Source organism: Malaclemys terrapin, chromosome 1, assembly GCF_027887155.1.
Source record: "Malaclemys terrapin pileata isolate rMalTer1 chromosome 1, rMalTer1.hap1, whole genome shotgun sequence".
In the NCBI taxonomy this organism is placed as follows: Eukaryota; Metazoa; Chordata; order Testudines; family Emydidae; genus Malaclemys; species Malaclemys terrapin.
Window position 1 is genome coordinate 296,862,840 of NC_071505.1, and position 20,728 is coordinate 296,883,567.

Below are 20,728 nucleotides of genomic sequence, written 5' to 3' on the forward strand. Positions count from 1 at the left end.
GCAGGGGGATTTTGCAAAGGGGCCTAAAACAAAGCATTTCTGTCATCTCCAAGATTAAGTTTCTAATGAAACCCACTAGTTCAGCTCCTTCATTTACCTAATTCATTTAACCCATACTCTCCCTACATCTGTACCAACACACAAAAATAAATGACAAACAACAAAATGGCACTTAAAAGAGTCGGGACTCTCATTCCCTATCCCTGAGTCAGATAACTCAGAGACAGACACAAAGAAAGAAGAGCAAAATTCTCGCTATCACCACCCCCTCCCATATAGACAAAAGCTAATTTCTTGTGTGATCTGATTTGGGTTTGAATCAAAGGCTTTGCACTGTAAGATGAACTATTCACACTTCTTATTTATTGATTCAAAATTGAGTAGGGATTATAGAGCTGGTAAACGAACATCTGTATATAATAGTTTTCTTTGTCTAAGCTTTCTTTGTAGTTACAGTGTATGTAGAATGTATGTATGTTTATGTATATAATAGGCACATTCTTCAGACATATTGGATGGTCTTTTGATTTTCATGAAAGCTTGCAAATACAAACCAGATTTCTTTTAACAGGGGAAGCTGCCCTCTACTTATTCAATAGCAGTGCACAGCAGCTGTTTGAAGTAAAAGCTTTTCATGAAGAATATCGTTCTTGGTTTATAGGTCAGACTGTTCAACATGGTGAGTAACATAGTGTTTTCTCTCCCTTACCCGTAAGTGTAACTAATATTCATACATTTCCCCCCCATAAATCTACTGGTGTATCTCCTAATTGTAGAGTCCAGTCACACAGTATCTCTACCTTCTGAGGCACTCACATGCCATCTGGATTTAGCCAGGGGTGGGGCTTTGTGGTCTGTTAGAAGACTGCCTTTGGCAGTCTCAATTAGACAGATGTTCATGTGTCTTGAAAAAAATCAACTTGTAGTAAACTCAAGTGCCACAAAATATTTAGCTTTCCTTGTCAATCAACCTGACAAGTCCTTAGGGAACGTACGTATATTTTAATTTAACAGAAAAAAGCATAAATGGACCCACTTATTTTAGCAATGAAATATAGTTTCAGGCATTGAAACATTTGGTCCCTCTTCCTTTCACCTACCATTCTGGTTCCCAGAAAAGCTTTGGGATCTCAAGCTGATGGTTCTTTTTCTGAGGCTGGTATTTAGAAATTTCATAACCTGGAGCAAGTTCCCCTATATATTCACAGCCCACTCCTTATCCTAGTCTATCTTTTTAAATAGAAGGCAGACAGCTTTCTGTACCTTCTCACCAAGGATCTAACAATGTTTTTATCAATGAGGATGTCGCTAGAGAAAAGTTTCTTGTCCAGTCAATTACTGCATCCTATTTTATTTGATTTTTTTTCTAGAAAAAGTATCATTTAATGATACACACAATTTTCTAAAAACTGTATATCTTCTTTAATTGCATTATCCCTAGGTGTGTGTTTAATTCTAAATTTCCTTTGCACAGGTGCATATAGGAATAACCAGATTGCAAGTAATGCTGCTGTAAGCTTTGAGTTGTTGTGGATGGGTGTTGAGCCAAGGGAGTGTGAATGCTTCATGCTGCTGATTATGTTGAATTTTCTATGTCCCCTTCTCCTCCCACCTTCTGCCTTGGCCCCTGAGAAATAGCTGTCCTCAGGAACCATCACCTGCATTTTGTTTAGAAGCCTGGAAAGGTGTTCCTAATTTCTTTGAGTGCTGCAGGGGCATGTATAAAATTAACTTCTGTACCTCTGAAAAAGTTGTTCTTCTGATAATAATTTTCCAGCTTTTTGTTTTTGTTTGAGTATTCTAGCTATGTATAAATCTGAAATTCATTAGTTTTTCACTTCCTGTAAAATGGGTCCGTGTTCAACCTAGTTTTTGTTAGTGAGCCTTTCAGGTTCCTGAGTGGAGTTTCCCTGTCTTTTCTCCCATTTGTCTGACATATCGATACTTGTGCCATGGAATCTCTCATTCTTGATTTCCTGCATCCCCTGAAAGAGGAGCTTGCTCCAATTCCCTGTAATTCATGTTATCGTCTCTTGTTGGCCTTTTTTTTCTTTATATCCCACTGCTGATGCAAATGCACTACCTGGAAGGTGGGTTGAACTGCCTCTCAAGCAGTAACATATTTGTTGTGGCTCTTAATGATCTAGACTACAGAAGCTGCTATTTGAAAAGCATGCTCCATCTTCAGCTGTTCCAGAAACTTAGACCTGATCTACACCTAAAACGTAGGTTGACTTAGCTACGTTACTCAGGAGTGTGAAAAAGTAAGCCTACCAAAGCCTCGGTTTAGACACTAATAGATTGACGGAAGAATTCTGTCAAACTAGCTACTGGCTCTCAAGGGGGTGGATTGAGTACACCACTGCAGCTCTGCCATTGTAACACTTGTAGTGTAGACATATCCTGAATTTCCTGCTGCCTTCCAAAGGCCTGTCTTTCTTTCTGCCTTTTTATTATTTATTTTTAAATATTTAATGATGATCTCATTGTTTGGATTTTTCTCATATTTTTCAAGTGACAGTAATGCATTACTAGACTCATTGCTACTGGAAATGTTGTTTTTACGGGAACAAATGAGTGTGTAGAGAAATAGAAATACATTTAGTATTCTATGTCCCCAAAATACAAAAAAGCTTCTTTAAAAAAAAAAAAATTGCTTTCTCAGTGCTATGATGGTACCTTCCAGCCATCAGATTAAAAGGTACCAATGACAAGGAATATATGACTGTAAGACAGAACTTGGAGAATGAGGTTTCATACTTATTTAGTGATCTTACTCTAAAATGGAGAAGATTTGGAAATAAATATGCAAATTAATTAAAGACATCACAAATTATAATTTACCATTGGGCCTGTTGGTTCTGTCGTTAGGTCTTCCATTGGAAAATCAACACTTTTTGAAATATGAAGAATGAATTATTAGTTGTAAGCCAAATGATTCACTAATAACCTGATCTTGGTTTAGCAAGATTTAGGAAATACAAAATGGGAAAAGTATGTTAAAATTTCATTCCCTGTTAGTGAATTAAAACAAAAAGCTCTCTCTAGCTGTCAAGTCCAAATATCTGCACTCATTTTTAGTTTTCTAATGTCAAATGGTTATCAATTATTAGATCTTATCTAACGAATTGCTTTCATGTTACATTGTTGTTTCCAATTATTTATATTGAGGGCTCTGTTAAATGAAGGCCCCATATTGCAATTGGTATATATTATTAAACATACACACTGGACCATATTCTCTGGTCTACTAAGTTCACTTTGTGTCACATAAGAAACCAACAGAGAATTCCCCCATGCAGAGGGAATCTCTGACCTTTGTGAAGCATGCAGATTTCAGCTACAACTCATCTTCTGCTTCCTACTGCAGAGCTTGCTGCCTGATGTAAGTGGGGAAGGGGCCACAGCAGAGCGAGGCCTCATTATGCCTGATTCTCTGCTGATGGAAGGGATTTCCCCGTAGCATTCATTGAAGCTAGACCCCTGCAGCTTTAACTTATGCCAGGACTAGGGGGAGAGCAGAACCATTGAACTACAGTCAGCTTCCTATCAAGACACCTGTCCCGCAGTATTTGAATGTGGCTTAGGCACAATTGAGAATTGAGCCCTCTTATATTAAGGCATTTATAAAACAAAATAACAGAATTTACTTAACTGCTCCATGAAAACGCTGCAAAACCCATCAGTAAAATTAAAAGGAAATAATCAAGCTGCCTATGTTATGTTTCTGAGAATAAAATGTTCTTTCATCTTTCTGTCCATAGATGGACGCCTATTGTTTGCAACCCCAGTGGATCCTTTATTTCTGGTGCTTTTCTACCTCATAAAGGCAGAGAAAGAGGTAAGTGTCCTTGATTCTGGCATTAGAAATTTTAGGGGAAACAGCTATTTATTACTTTATTTTCTCTAAAAGTTATTTTAATTCTTTAAAGTGGGACTCCCACGCTAAATGAATGTTAAATTATATTTCACTGGAGCATATTTACATGTCCCAGACAGGTTGTTGTCATCTTTGCCACTGTTGTTTGGTGATCAAAGATGTAGTGTGTTGTCAGGAAAGGATGTTATAGTTAAGGTTATATTTTGATTTTGATCACAAGCCTTATATTTCTCTCTCTGCTCATAATTATCTGAAAAATTTTCAATTTCATCTGAAATGTTTCATTCTTGGTCTCATCCCAAAGGTGAATATTTTGGAAAGTTTGAGATGAATTCATTCATCCATTTTTAATTATGGAAGGTGAGGGAAACAAAAATACTTTTACCACTCTAGAAAAATGTGAAGATGCGGCTTTGCACGTTGATGAGTTTAAAAATGGCTGACCTTTCCAAGTTGAAATTTCCACATGTCTAGTCCTTACTGAGAACTTATCTCTAAGCCATTTTGCCTAACTAAATATAAAAATTAACAAAACAAGCTGAATTATAAGCATTGTAAAAATTTGTTTTGTGACTGCTCAGCACAAGATTTCCCCCTAACATTTGAGTTACGTTTTTTTGGCACCAGTCGAACAAAGCACTTAAACACATGCTTAAGTACTTTGCTGGATTGGGGCCAGGTTGCTTAGGACTTTGTGGGATTCATAGATTCCAAGGTCAGAAGGAACCATTGTGATCGACTAGTCCACCTCTTGTATAACATGGACCATAGAACATCCCTGAAAAAATGCCTAGAGCATATCTTTTAGAAAATATCCATTCTTGATTTAAAAATTGTCAGTGATGGAGACTCCACCATTACCTTTCGTAAATTGTTCCAATGGTTAACTACTGTCACTGTTAAAAATGTAAACCTTATTTCCAGTCTGAATTTGTCTAGCTTCAACTTCCAGCCACTGGGTTGTGTTACACCTTTCTCTGCTAGATTGAAGAGATCATTATCAAATATTTGTTCCTGTGTAGGTACTTATAGACTTAGTCAAGTCACTCCTTAACCTTCTCTTTGTTCAGATAAATAGACTGACATCCTTGACTCTATCTCTGTAAGGCATGTTTTATAATCCTCTAATTATTCCTGTGGCTCTTTTCTGAACCTTCTCCAGTTTATCAACATCCTGCTTGAATTGATGGCACCAGAACGGGATATAGTATTCCGACAGCAATCACACCAGTGCCAAATACATAGGTAAAATAGCCTCTCTACACTCAAGATTCCCTGTTTATGCATCCAAGGATTGCATTAGCCCTTTTTGCCACAGGGTTGTACTGGGCGCTCACAATCAACTGATTTTCCAGCATGACTCTCAAATCTTTTTCAGCATCACTGCTTCCCTGGATAGATCCCCCGGTTCTATAAGGATGGCCTACATTCTTTGTTCCTAGAGATTGAGGCCTATGAGTCCCTGTGACTGTGGTGCCTGGAGGGGCTACACTGAGAATGCTTATTCAGGACAAACTGCAAAGAATAGGGCAGACAATCCCCAAAACTGGTGGTGGTTCTTCGAGTGATTGCTCATGTGCATTCCACAATAGGTGTGTGTGCTTGTCACATGCACCAGTGCCGGAAGTTTTTCCCCTAGCAGTACCCATAGGGGAGCGCCCCTAGCGACCCCTGGAGTGGTGCCGCAATGGCACGGTATAAGGGGCACTGCGCGCTTCCCCCACTCTCAGTTCTTTCTTGCCTCCAGTGAAGGTTCCCTGGAACTGCTGTGCTCCAATTCTCAGCTATCGCTTTCCCTGTTTAGACTGTCGTTTAGTTTGTAGATAGTTAGTACCTGTGTGTGTTTAAAAAAAAGGTTATATAGATAGAGTAAAAAAGTGTGCTGGGGTCGGGGCACGCCCCAGGCTTTAAGTCGTGCAACACTTGTAAACAGCCTATGCCTGTAAGTGATCCGCACAATAGCTGTTTACGCTGTCTTGGGGAAATCCACCTCAGCAACCGCTGCAAGATTTGCAGATCATTTAAGCCTCGGACCAAGAAGGAGAGGGACATACGGCTCCGACCCATATTGATGAGTCAGCCCTGACACCGCTATGCCAGTCCAAGTCGGCACCGAGCAATGCAGCATCGGTGCGTGCAGCGACCCAGCAGTGCCCTCCACCAGCCAGCACTTCTCCCCATCCACAGGACACTCTAAGAAGACGAAGAAGAGATCTTCTCTGTCAAGGCCCCGGGGCAAGGCTGGGGGTGAGACTAGACCCACATTGGGCAGCTCTCAATCCCCCTCGACCTCGCGGCCTCCAACTCAATTTGAGCGGAGTAGCCCAGCCCACTCTGAGTCGGCCTCCCTGGACGCCAGAGGCCACATATGGGTGCCCTCCATGCTGGAGGCCCTGCAGGCAGCTTGAGACATAATGTCTCTCCCGGTACCAGCTGCACCAACCCCAGCAGCTCCCCGGTCCAGAGGCAAGCCGGCACTTGGACCGCCACAGTCGCCACCCGGGCAGTACCGCTCATCGTCATGGGAAGGTTCCTGATGCCATTCTCCACAGAGTGACTGTCCCCCTCTCCCCCTCATAGCCCGTGCCGGTCCCCATCGACCCCCACCAGATTGTCTGGTTGGGTGCCGAGCAGCAGGGAATCCAGGCAGAGCTCCACATTGAGGGAGTGCAGGCCTCGAGATCAGAGCGTGCCCCACCGGGACTGGGACAGACACCGACTCCAAGAAGCCGCTGTAGCCCCTCATAGTACCGATGTTAACGCCGCTCACGCTCTCCGTCCCAGTTGAGGTCCCCCAGCACGGCACTGCTCCCTCAGTTTCAGGCGTAGAACGCTAGCAACCGGCCGTCACGGATCTGCCCAACGAAGCTGTTCGCAGAGCAGCCATTACAGATGGTACTCCCGCTCCTCTACACCAGACTCAAGGTCTCGAGCCCAGCACAGTTCATGACACCGTTACTCGTCCCCATCCCAGGATAGCGGCCGTTCGTATGCCAGCCCGGCCTCCCCTCAGAGCTGACAGTTGGTGGACCGGGTGAGCCCGGCAGGGCAGCCTGTTCCCACAGTGCCACAGCAAGTGCAAGGGCACCAGGCTCCCTGGCCAACGTTCTGGTACCAATGGACCCTGACGCAGCCCCCGGTGGTGGCTTGCTCGGTTGCCGGGGTTTCGGAAAGACCATCGGCCTCCCTCTCTCAGCCCCCCAGGAAGGGGTCAGTGAAGCACTCTTCCCCAGCCCCGCGCTCAAAGGGGACCAAGTGTTGGGTTCTGCGGCACTGGTGGGGATGCAGAGCACCTCGCCCCCATCCTCATCCTCCCCTGATGAGGCAATCACGGCGCCTCCTCCTTCTGTTCCCCAGGAGGACCCAAAAGCCCACCAAGAGCTCTTGAAAAGGGTGGCTTCAAGCCTCAGTGTACAGGCTGAAGAGGTGGAGGAGCCTTTGGACTCCCTCTTTGATGTCCTCCCTGCCACATTGCTGGCCAGGGTGGCCTTTCTTCTCCACGAAGGGTGGCGAAGATCTCTAATGCCCTGTGGCAGACCCCGTCTTCCCTGCCCCCCATATCTAAGAGGGCAGAGCGGAAGTATCTCGTGCCCGCAAAGGGGCACGAATATCTATACACCCACCCCGCCCCCAACTCCCTAGTGGTTGAGGTGGGTCAACCACAAAGAGCGTCAGGGCCAACCCGCTCCCGCCTCTAAGAATAAAGTCTCGAGGAGGCTGGACTTGTTTGGTAGAAAGCTTTATTCTTCCTCGAGCTTCCAACTGAGGGTGGCAAACCACCAAGCCCTGCTGGGCAGATACAACTTTAACTTATGGGGCTCAATGCCAAAGTTTGTGGATTCCCTCCAGGAGTGTGATAGGAAGGAGTATAAGGCCGTGGTAGAGGAGGGCACAGCTGCCTCCAGAGCAGCCCTTCAGGTAGCCTCCGATGCAGCGGACACAGCTGCAAGAACTAGGGCCTCTGCAGTGTGCATGAGGGGGGGTCGTGGCTCCTCTTGTCCGGGTTGTCCAGCGAGGCACAGAGCTCCCTGCAGGACTTCCCCTTCGATGGCAAGCGCAGCAAACAGATGTGAAATTACATGGTCTCAAAGACTCTCACATGACCTTAAAGACGCTTGGTCTGTATGTCCCACCCTGGCCAGGACCAAGTTCAAGCCTCAGCAGGCCCCCAGCCAGGCCCCCCACTCCAGATACAAGCCTCCCTATAAAAAATCTAGGGACTATAAGAAACACCCACAGCAGCAGTCTCTGCTTGTGCCTCAGCCTGGCTCCTTTAAGGGCAAGCAGGTGGGTAAGCGCCAGATTTGATGGGACTCCTGGGGATGACTTACCATTCTGCACCACGGATCCGCCCGGCCTACCCTTCTCCAACTGTCTATGCTCTTTCCTCCCGGAGTGGTTGCAACTGACCTCAGACCGTTGGGTCCTCAACGCCATCTCCCGGAGCTATACCCTCCAGTTTCTCTCTACCCCACCTACCCACCCGCCCTCCCCATCCCTCTTCAGGGACCTCTCTCAAGGGAGCCTACTCGAGCAGGAGGTGAGGCGGCTCCTTCACTTAGGAGCGGTGGAGGTGGTGTCTGCGGAGTTCAGATACAAAGGGTACTACTCCCGCTATTTCCTTATCCCGAAGGCCAAAGGGGGCCTCAGGCACATCCTAGACCTGCGAGGCCTAAACCAGTACATGGTAAAACTCAAGTTCCACATGGTCTCCCTGGCCTCCCATCATTCCCTCCCTGGATCCCGAAGACAGTTATGCCTCCCTCAGTCTCCAAGGTGGGTACTTCCACATTCACATATTTGGGGGCCACAGGCATTTCCTCCGCTTCACGGTAGGACAGGAATGCTACTCCCGTCTGACCTCTCGATGGCACCCAGAGTCTTCACAAAGTGTATGTCTGTGGTGACAGCCTCTCTCAAACGTCGGGGGATCCAGAGCTTCCCCTACCTCGACGACTGGCTGGTCAAAGGCAGCTCCAGATCACAGGTACAGGACCACGAAACACTCCTCCTGCCCACATGCACCACTCTGGGGCTGCTGGTAAACAATACCAAATCCACGTTGGTACCGGTACAACGTATAGAGTTCATTGGCGCGATTCTCGACGCGACATCGGCCAGAGCTTCCCTCCCACTGGACAGGTTCGAAACCTTGAGGGAGCTCATCCAAGTGATCATGAGATTTCCTGTGACAGCTGCCAGGGCGTACCTCCAGCTCCTTGGTCACATGTCAGTGTGTACCTACGTGGTACATCACTTCAGACTCAGGATGCGTCCCCTTCAGCTCTGGCTGACCTCAACATTCTCCCAGTCCAGAGACAGGCTGGACAAGGTCCTCACCGTGCCCGAACCCATTCTAGCCTCCCTCCATTGGTGGGCCACCCCGGAGAACATGCTCCAAGGGGTCCTGTTCAGGAGCTGCCCCTCAACTATAGGATTGGTGTCTGATGTCCGGGACTTGGGGTGGGAAGCCCACGTGGAAAACCTCCAGACCCAAGGCCTGTGGTCCACATAGGATCTAACCCTGCACATAAATGTCAAAGAACTCAGGGCATTCAGTCTGGCCTGCGTGGCCTTCTGCTCGTGCCTTACGGGCAGGGTAGTCAGAGTTCTCACGGACAACACAGCCTCGATGTTCTACATCAACAGGCAAGGTGGGGCTCGCTCCTCAGCCCTCTTCCAGGAATGGGACTTCTGTATAGCCCACAATATCAGCCTGGAAGCCCACCACTTACTGGCTATCTGGAACTCTCGGGTGGATCGCCTGAGCCAGGACTTCTCCTCCCAACAAACGTGGGGCACTCCTCAGGTGGATCTCTTCGCAACCAGGCAGAACTGCTGGTGCCCTCAGTTCTGCCCCAGGAGGGGCCTGGGTAAGGGCACGATTTCTGACGCCTTCCTTCTGTCCTGGTCGGGTAAGATTCTATAGGCTTTTCATCCAATTCCGCTGATCAGCAAGGTCCTAGGAAAAAGTCAAGACAGACAGGGCTCGCATCCTTATGATTGCCCTAGCGTGGCCCAGGGAGCACTGGTATGGGTCTCTTACGAGCCTGTCCCTGGCCCCCCATGGCCGCTGTCAACCTGCCCAGACCTTCTCTCTCAGGACCAAGGTCACCTCCCCCATCCCAACCTGGCAGCCCTCCACTTCACGGCGTGGTTGCTCAGTGGCTAGGCCACAGGGAGAGGACCTGCTCGGAGGTTGTCCAGGGAGTCCTTCTGGAAAGCAGAAAGCCCTCCACGCGTCAGGCCTACCTGGCAAAATGGTCTAGGTTCTCCCGGTGGGCCGCGGATCGCGGCATCTCACCAGTGGCTGCTCTGCTCCAGCTTATACTGGATTACCTCCTTCATCTGAGAGCCCAAGGCCTAGCGCCCTCATCTGTCAAAGTGCATCTGGCAGCGTTATTGGCCTTCCACCCGCCAGTGCAGGGCCACACAGTATTTTCTCACTCCATGACCGGTCGATTCCTTAAGGGCTTGGATCGCCTCTTTCCTTATGTTAGACCCCCGGTCCCTCAGTGGGACCTGAGCTTGGTTTTGGCCAGGCTGACAGGGCCTCCATTTGAGCCTCTTGCTACATGCTCCTGGTCCCATCTCTCATGGAAAGTAACCTTTCTTGTGGCAATCACGTCCGCTAGGAGGGTCTCGGAGCTCCGGGCCCTGACCGCCGAATCCCCATACACGTATTTCATAAAGATAAGGTACAGCTCCGACCACGCCCTTTGTTCCTCCCTAAGGTGGTCTCCGCCTATCATATGAGCCAGGACATTTTCCTTACGGTGCTCTGTTTCAAGCCCCACACGTCTAGTGAGGAGCGCCGCCTCCACATGCTAGATGTGAGACGGGCCTCTGGTCTTTTACCTGGAACGAACAAAACCGTTCAGAAAGTCTTTGCAACTGTTCATCGCCATGGCCAAACACATGAAAGGTCGGCTGATCTCCACTCAGTGACTCTCCAACTGGATCGTTTTGTGTATCCATACTTGTTACGACCTGGTGGGAGCCGCCAATTATGAGGGCGCACTCAACAAGGGCGCAAGCCTCATTGGCCACCTTTCTGGCTCACGTCCCTATCCAGGACATTTGTAGTGCTGCCACATGGTCATCGGTCCACACATTCACTTCACATTATGCGATCGTCTCCCAGACTAGGGAGGACACCGGGTTCGGCAGAACAGTGCTCCGTCCCAAGTGTCTGTGAACTCCTACCCACCTCCAACAGATATAGCTTGGAATCATCTATTGTGGAATGCACATGAGCAATCACTCGAAGAAGAAAAGACAATTACCTTTTCCGTAACTGGTGTTCTTTGAGATGTGTTGCTCATGTCCATTCCACATCCTGCCCTTCTTCCCCACTGGCGGAGTTGTCTGGCAAGAAGGAAGTGAAGGTGGGCGGAGCGCGCAGCGCCCCTTTATATCGCACCATGTAGTGCCACTCCAGGGGCCACTAGTGGCGCTCCCCCTACGGGTACTGCTAGGGGAAAAACTTATAGCACCGGTGCACGTGGCAAACACGCACACCTATTGTTGAATGGACATGAGCAACACATCTTGAAGAACACCAGTTACAGAAAAGGTAACTGTCTTTTTATTCTATAACTAGATTTCACCAACCCAGTAACCAAACAACTTCTGTAATACCTTACTGGTTACCAAGAAACCAAAATATGGTCCCCTTTAAGCAATCCAGCCTTTGGCTTCCACCCAGACAGCCAAGTTTAATATAGTGACAGTTACTAAAAACCTTATTCACCATATATAAAGTGCTACCAATCCCAAGAGAGCAGATGTATTGCCCACCAGGTCAATGAATATTTCATCTCTCACCCACACTTACAGCCAATTCTTATTAACTAAATCTAAGATTTATTAATAAAAAGAGAGAAGAGAATTGTTATGGTTAAAAGATCAATATACATACAGATATGAGTAAAGTTCTTATGTCTGTTTCATAGCAGAGATGGTGAGGCTGCTGATCTGCAAAAGTTCTTCTAGAACAGTGTTTCTCAAACTGGGGTCGCCGCTTGTGTAGGGAAAGCCCCTGGCGGGCCAGACCGGTTTGTTTACCTGCCCCGTCTGCAGGTCCGGCCGATCGCAGCTCCCACTGGCCGCGGTTCGCTGATCCAGGCCAATGGGAGCTGCTGGATCAGACGCTTCCAGCAGCTCCCATTAGCCTGGATCAGCGAACCGCGGCCAGTGGGAACCGCGATCGGCCGGACCTGCGGACGGGGCAAGTAAACAAACCGGTCCGGCCCGCCAGGGGCTTTCCCTACACAAGTGACGACCCCAGTTTGAGAAACACTGTTCTAGAATCAGTACAATAGGTTATAGTCCTATAGGCAGTCCATGTGCAGAGCTTGTTCAGTTTCTTCCATTAGAATTTCAGGATGGATCCAGAGTAACCTGGAGACCTCAGTCCTGTGGGCTTAGACTTTCCTTGTCAAAGTTTAAACAGAACTGAGATAAGATAAGGATCAGGCCCAAGTCTTCTCTTATAGCTGAACAAGCCATGGTCACAGCAGGGCCTTTCTTGGATGAGAATAGCTAATGTATATTGTTGCTTTGAAGCTAATCTCTGTTTCCTGGTAAGAAGTTGTATTCATTAGCATAAGGCAATTAACTGTTCAAACAGTTCACAGGTAGTTTACTTATGTGGAATTTACAAGTTTCAAAGAAAAATGAACCAATAATATTATTACACTAAAAGTCCCATCTAAATGATAATATCCTTTTTTGATCTCCGAATCAATAGAGTACAGTAATGAATCATTAAAGACAGGAACAGAATTTTAGCATCTACAAGTGAATTAGATCACATTGTTAAACTTCTAACAAGATATAGGTAAACACAGACAAATACAATTATAATCTATTCTTGGTTTTCAAACAGTATAAGCAAATATCCGAGTTTCTAGTCTACTTAACATGGCTTTGATAACTGTCTACAGGGATTGATCCTGTTTATCATTTCAGTACCTTCTGTTGAGGAGTTATGGGTCATACACACTGCAAGGGCTCAAAGAGGGAGAAAAATTAAAATTAATATATGTGAAAAACCTCCAGACATGACCTAAAATAACTTTTAAAATACTACCATTTTAAAGTAATTTATGTTGCAGCCCTGCAGGGCCAGAAATGAATGCTGGTTCCCATCTGGAAACAGAGAATCTCCTCTTTCCTGTCATCATAAAGCACCTGAGTCTAGGCCTGTAGAGCTGGGAGATACTGGAGTTTGAACTGATAAACTGCTGTTTGTGTAGGACTGAATAGTGCCTATCCTGAGCCAGAGGTAGATGCATTTTTGTGGGGAACCCGCATGTTTGTGAGGAGGAGGAGGAGGAAACATTTCTATGGCAGGTTGATCTTAAAGGAAAAAGGTGGCTGTTTGAAATAGTTACAGGGGTTAGAATGTAGATAAACCCTGGAATGGCAGATTATGGGCAAAGGTATGCTTAAGTAATCCAAGGCAGATAATAAATGAATTGATCACATGGCTCTGCAAATTCTCATGTGCAATTTAAAAGTACAATACATCAGGAAGAATAGAAAAATGCACTTAATTACTTAATGTAATCTCTTGTCCATGAGCCAAAGGACACTAGTTTATCTAACTGGAAGAATTTAAATACCACTCTTCATTCATGCCAAATGGAGGCAGTAAATTCAGGTTACTTATCTGAAAGGCTTCTCTTTCCTTCAGAACCTATTTCTTGTTTCTCCCTCTAAGATTTCCTGTTACTGTTTCAATGAAGAAAAAGTATATGGATGGGAGGGAATTATTTTCTTTATGCTTTTAAGTTGTGGATTGAGGTTACAACATCTTTTATGCATGTTCTTTTAGCAGTCAACACCTGCTTGATATTTCTAACCAGTAATTTAACCTATATTGTGTTGGAAATGTTTCATTGTTTTATGATAGGATAACCATAAATATGTATGCTTTATAGTATTGTAGTCCATCACAATCTTTATAGTAGTCCACATTCTTATAAACATTTATAGAAGAATTCCTTCAATGGCTTTCCATGTACCACACTTCATTCAGATTTAGTAGCCTTTTGAAAACCTTATCCACCGATTAATTTTATTCTTGTAATCGTTTTCTTATTTTGATTTTCTCTACTTTTTGCTGCACTAGAAACAAATAGAAATCCTTTGTTTTGTTTTGTACCTTGTACATTTCAGTTGGTTATTTTATGAATTCTCTGATTGCTCCAATGAGATTATTCTCTAATAATGAATGCGCAAGTGTTTTTTTGTCACCCTGACCAGCATAATGACTTCAGCTTTGGCCCTTAGAGACCATTCACTCTAAGGATGGAGAGCTAACTGAGCCTTTGTACTGATGTGCTCAGGGAGATTTCCAAAGGGAAAGCTGCCAATTGTGCCAAACCATGCTGAATAATTACGCATTGTAATGTCTGGCAAAGGCGAGATTTGTTTGATGGTTCTGTCGTGTACAGTGCTATTTAAGCTGTGCCAAAACCACTTTATGTAAGACTTTAGGCCAAACTGGAACTCACTTTCCAGAGATGAAAGGTTAGCACTATGTTCCTTAAGATGCACTGCTCCTCTGAGATTCCTCTTTATGGAAAGGAAAAAAGCAAAATTTGAATGAAAGTTATGATGCTGAATTTAATCCAGCAGGTTGTGTCTAGAAAAGCTGTTGGTACACATTAACTACTGTAACATGCTGTCATCTTCCAAAGTAAACCCTCTGTACTTTGCATTTGTTTGTCTCCATGATGTTTTACAACTGGACCTTTTTAAGCACACTAATTGAAAAGTTCAGTACTTTGTAAGTATTTACGGTTTTGAAATATTTCTTTATAGTTTGTTGCTCTGTAAACAGAATATGCCATGGTACTACTAGCAATCCAGCCTCTGTAATCCTTGGTTTAAGGCATTCGCCATAAAACATTTAATGGCTTATTATATTTTTGCTATTGTTGACAGTAATGTTTCTATAATCCCTTTGATTTTTTTTTTTTTCAGAAAGGAAAGTTCCAACCACTGGATCAAGTTGTGGTTGATTCAGAATTTTCTAGTTGTACGATGTTGCTACAGTGTGCAAGAGTTATGGACTCATTACATCATGTGATAGAAGAAAAAGGTACAAGATTTGGGATGTTAATTTAGCTAACAGACTAATTCTTCAGCTAATGTTTGGTTCTGAAGGGTGTATTTATTTGTTTCAGTTGACCTCTGCACAGTGGGACTAGAAGCCACTCTGATGCTAAGCCAACAGCACTAGGCACTGGCTTTGGTGTGCCAATATAATCTGCCACATGTCCTGCTGCATTTTATTATTGGACTCCATTCATGTGGTTGATCATTCTCCTAAATTTGGAAAAAGTTTTCCCTCCATAAAGTAACTGCCATGTTTGGCAAATTAAACCTTTCTCTTTTGTTTATAACTTGTATCTCAGGTACGGCTCTATTTTTTAATTTTATTTTTAACTGTGTATGTACGTGACTGTGCATTTCTATGACTGCAACTATAACCACCACAACTACAGTGAAATCAGGGATCAGCAAGAGTGCTTTCTTAGTAGAGGAGGGGTCTTACTAAAGATTAATCAAAACTGTACTCTACTGGAATACTTGAAGATTTTTAAAAGTGCGAGTTTACACTGAAAAGTGACTACGTAATAATAGCACCACCATGCTCATCATTTTGTGAGTTATATCTGTTGATCTTAGCAATAAAAAAATTTTTATTGCTTTTATTCTGGTTAGTTGGGCTGTTTTTGCCAAATTACAAGTGAATAAGCTGAATTTTATTCCTTCTTTTGCATCAGCAACAGAATTGTTTACTCAGTTACACTTGTATATTGCAGTTGCACAGGTATTGCTGAAGGCCTAATTGAGCATGTAGAAGCTCTGTTACTTTGGGTGATATGTGTGATAGAAAGAACCTAGCTTGTGTTTACATTCCAGGTTGAATTTGCAGGGTTGGCAAGTAAAACAACCAGCTTTTCACTTATAAATGTTTGATCTGAAAAACATTGAGACAATAAACATGTAACCCCCTCAATGTCATTGGCTCAGAGTAGAACTGCACTTCAGTGGTTGTTTAAGGAATGATGGGGCTTCCTTTTATAAGTGATCTTTATTTCAGTATTTTAAAAGGTGTTGCACTTGGCTGAAATTATATACTGCAGCTCTAAAGTAGTAGCATACCGTTCCACCATTTGGTGGCATCAGAAAAGATATATCATTAAAGTTGTAAAAGGAATCCGAGTGGTTCCCTTATCATGTGAGCAATATCTCTTTTTCTGTTGGTAAGCATCACATGGGTCTTGGAGTGACTCTTTTGCCAGTTGGATGGTCCACTAAGGAGCAGTGGCACCAGTGTCCTCTGTGAATTACAAGCGCAGTATATGGAGAGTAAGCAGGCCCAATCTGGGATGGGCTGTGAGAGGCATTTCAGGAAAGGAGAAGAGACAACACAAGTGCCTATAGTTTTCCACAAGCTTATGGTGTGGTGTTAAAATTAAGTAAAAAGAAAAATTTATTTAAAAAAAGTCAGCAGTTGTCTGCTATTGTGAGCTTTGTTCTGAAAGGGGTGTTGGTAGAATGAGGTGATAAACTGTATTAAAGAAAACCTGAATCAACTCCATCTGTCAAGGGTATACATATACTGTCCTTGATCTCTACACAGAATTCCTATTGATATCATTGGGAGTTCGTGTGTCAGTTGAGGACAACATATGGCCCTAAATGTTTGTTAGATACATTAAAATGCATGGCTTTTTTCATAGCACAAGCTTGGCAGACATGGAAAAGAACCTTCATAATTCATAGCAATATCGTCTGAAAATTTAAGACTTGTAAAAATCCCAAAGGGGCCTGTCTTTCAGATAGGGGCCCCCTTCTGTGCTGACCTCCTGACTGAATGGAGAGGTAATCATTCAAGAAGGATACAGAAGTTAGAGAAAACAGAATCTTCCACATTGGCCTTCTTTTTCCATTAAAAAAAAAAATCAACCAGTTTTTCTATTTCTATGCTGTGTTGAGCACCTTCAAGGCACTAAGGTATGTGAACAAGAAGGCTTGTTTGAACCAATTCCTGTAGCAATGGCAGGCTGCAGTTGTCACTGACAGCTTTGGGAGGGAAGATTTAGGCAGTGTTACAAGGATAACTACCAAAGAATTGAAAAGTAACAATGGAACAATAAGCACCACAAACAGAAGAAAAATACTAAAACTTGTATCATTTATTGTTTCGTCTAACTTAACAGTAACCTGGAGAGGCATGTTGAACTTTTAGGGAACCAGATATATTCTCACAATATGAGATGATGTTGTGTCCTTATGGGTAAGGGTTGTGTTGCATGTGTTCAGCCGTTTCTTCCTAAAAAGCTTCATTTGAACATAAAGTAGGACATGCTTCCATTGAAAATAGTCACCTTTATTGCAGTGAGAAAGCAGGACCAAAAGAGAACATACTGATAACACTGTTACTACCTATTTGTTGTGACCAGGAATACTGAATGGATACTAGCTGCTGCCAGAAATGAGAGGATTTAATTATAAAGCCAGGGTGGAAGGAAATTAGATTTCTATCTTCCTTAGCCTCAGCCTGGCGACATAGATGAAAGAAATTCTGGGACACAAAGTAAACTTTCATTAAGAAAGGAGAAAGTGTCCTTACTATTCCCAGTTACACATACAACAAATAAAGTAATCCAGCTGTGGGCCTGGCTGGAAACCTGTGCTTAGCTTGCGAAAGAGGGTAAACAACTAAAGAAATGATACACACGTCAAAGGATGAAAGCAGGAAGTCTTGTCTGTAGAGGCCTTTCAGTGGTAGTCGAAGGTGCACAGCATCTCACAGGATTGGGTCCCAGGTCAGCGCTCAGATTTACCATTCTGAGTTGCAGATTATTTTGTTTGCTTTCAAAACTAACTCTTCAGAAAGGCTCACATTGCACATAGTTTTAGCAGATATGAATGACTGTTTACTTTAGAGCTAGATTGTGAGTTTGGGCACAAAAGCCTAGACAAAGGGGTGGCGCAAAATCTGCGCTACCCCATGAGTAACCCTAGAAGGCACTGTGTGACACACAGATATGCCTCCGGGTCACTGTTTCTCCCTGCTTCCTCTTTGCTCTGGAGTGGTAGTAATTTTACTGCTGGTTTGTACCAAAAGTAAATTACAGTCTCCTAAGCCCCACCTCCATGCTGGTCAGCGAGTGGAGGAGGAGAAGCCAAGGTTCTATCCACCTACTCCACTAAGTGAATAACCTGGTTTACTCCTGAGCCACCCAGACTAGGAAGTCTGTATAGGGGTAATAAGGAGGAGTGGGTTATTCCCTTGCATGGATGCCTAGTATAAATCACAATGTAGCCCTTAGGGGGAAAAATATATATATATATTTTTGCTAAGAAATAATATATGTATATATATAATTTCTTAGCAAAAATATAATAGTGGTTACCATAAAAAGTTCTTCTTTCTTAACCTTATCTCAGTGTTAGTTCTGTAAATAATATATGCAGTTATAGTACAACAAAGCAACCTCTGGGAAGCGCCTTTATTCCTTTAGACAAATGGGAATTATTTACTTTTGTTTATACATAAACTATGTATGCATATAATTTTATATAATGTATAGCCATTTCAGCAACTGGCAACAAACTCTGAAAGCCAGCATCTTTATATTTTGTTTTGAAATATGTAAAAATGTGATTGACTTTAATTCAGTGGTTTTTATACGACGTTCTTAGTCATAAGCATTTCTGGGTCTCCAAGTGCTGCTTGTCCCATTTGTGTCTGTTTTATGGATTGTATCTTGGAGCAAGAATTGTAGCTATTTTTTCTCTTTTACAGCACCACACACATTAATATGTAACAAATACACTCGGGGCTGTTCATCACGTCTCACATTTCCTTTCCACCAACCCACTACTCACTTGTCATTCAAATCACTCTTAAAGATTTACTTTCTCTAGTGTTCAAGAACTATTGGTATTATGACTAATGTATTTTTTAAAGAATCTAGTGCTTCTCTACCAAGGCCTCTCATTGCTCTGTGTACTCTATCTTATTTGAGAGTAAGCTCCTTGGGGCAAGAAGTATTTGTGTTGTGGACAGCACTGAACATGGTGGCAGTGCTTAACAAATAAAAAAAAAAGCATAACTAGCACTGGGAATCCAGGTAGTAAATTCTGAACCTAGAGCACTGATAGTTTACACTCGCTGGGCTAACATTAAGAAGTCTCCCTGCCTGGCACCCAGCGGCCAGGGCACTGAAGCAGTCAGAGTTCTGTTTCTGTGTAAAAACCACTCTGAACTTGCATTCACCTGCTTCGTTGGTAGAGGAAATTACTTCTTTCTGTTCACTAGATCTAGGTGTGGAGGATTGTTTCAAAATAAGCTCATGTATGAGGGAGAGACTATGATAGAAAAGGATTAATGAAGGGTTATGAACTTCAGTTTGTGAGTGTTACTTTGTTTCGTTTTGCAAGGCAAAAGTTGCACTGTGATCTTGTCTGATGTGGTTAATATGAAGAGCCAAGAAAATTTACCTGATTAGAATAGCTAAGTAATATTGCCAAGCTTGTATTCCCAGAAGGTAGGAAAAAAGGGGCCATATGAGTTTCTGAGTTATGGAAAACACTGAGAAAATAGATGTTAAAATGTGCTTTAGGCAGTTTGCTCAACAATACATCAGGGAAACTTCCAAGTATACATAGCGATTACCCAATTGCTGAACATATTATTTAATTGTAGAACCACTTATATTCCATTTGTATTTCTCAAACCCAATCTTTCCAGATGTCTCAGACCAGTTTTATAGGCACCAGACACATTAGGGAACAAAAGCCTTTCCAATATATTCTCATATTATCAAACATAGTCGCTAACTCTCACCAATATCAAATGTGCATTACATGTAAAATCCATGTTCCAGTATTGAATCCTTTTGTCAGCAGTTTGTGACTTTCACAACTCATTTCAATTCTTCAGAGGTCTCAAATATTGTCAGTTCCTAGTATTTAATAGTACAAACTGTCAAGTGCATAAAGTACTTTCAAACAAAGTGATCTCTGAAGGGTTCAATGTAATTATTTTTCATATGTTTTAATGAAAATGGCTTCACAATTCTACATTTCCTTCCCTAACTGAGTCACTCTGATTCATGCTGTTTGGGGATTCTGCCTGGAAATCTGGTCTTGAACTATTTTTCAACATGGATTGGGGGAGGATGGCAAGAGGATGTCCTCTTCTCGAACTTTCTCAGATAAGGGAAATCCAAAAATTGTACATTATATTCTTGAACCCAAATCATGTTAGTTTCTTTGAGCAACAGGTTCATGTATCCCTTTTCTGCTTCTATCAAACTTATTTTCTTTTAAGACCCCATTTAAAAACTTTTTTTTGAGTCCCAAAAGGCTGTAGCCAACAATATCGCAGCCAACTACTTTATCTGCAATGGATCAGTTATAAAATGAAGGATAGTATTTGGAGTTTTCTTTTCTTTTTTGCTATGTAAAAGTATTTACTTTTTTATTCTTCTACAATGGTCTAGGTGAATGAGCTGTGGTCCAAGTGTAGTATCTTGTCTGTAACATTCCCCCAGCCCCTCACCACCCCCTGCTATGCACACACAAAAAGTACATAACAATTAGATATTTATATGCAATGTGAAAGAGCCAAGATACACCTCAAAGAAGGAAATGCGGAAGGAACTATAAATAAAGCATTGTTGGTTGTTTGCAGGGAGGGAAAGAAACTCCATGAACCTAGTGTTGGAGTATGGTATCAGACCTTTTAAATTACTTAAAACAGATGTAAGTATTTATGGTAATGTTATATAGGTTATTAAGCCCTATTGAAAT

At 43.3% G+C, this 20,728-nt stretch overlaps 1 protein-coding gene across 2 annotated transcripts in view; it reads left to right on the plus strand.

Moving 5' to 3' along the window:
* Window positions 1-20,728, plus strand: part of RNASEH2B (ribonuclease H2 subunit B) — a 56,450-nt gene that overhangs the window by 14,265 nt on the left and 21,457 nt on the right. For both annotated transcript variants that reach the window (XM_054015132.1, XM_054015126.1), the window contains exons 3-5: window positions 572-679; window positions 3,765-3,841; window positions 14,876-14,993. In XM_054015132.1, the coding sequence (XP_053871107.1) occupies window positions 572-679; window positions 3,765-3,841; window positions 14,876-14,993 (303 nt within the window). The remainder of the gene's footprint in view (window positions 1-571; window positions 680-3,764; window positions 3,842-14,875; window positions 14,994-20,728) is intronic.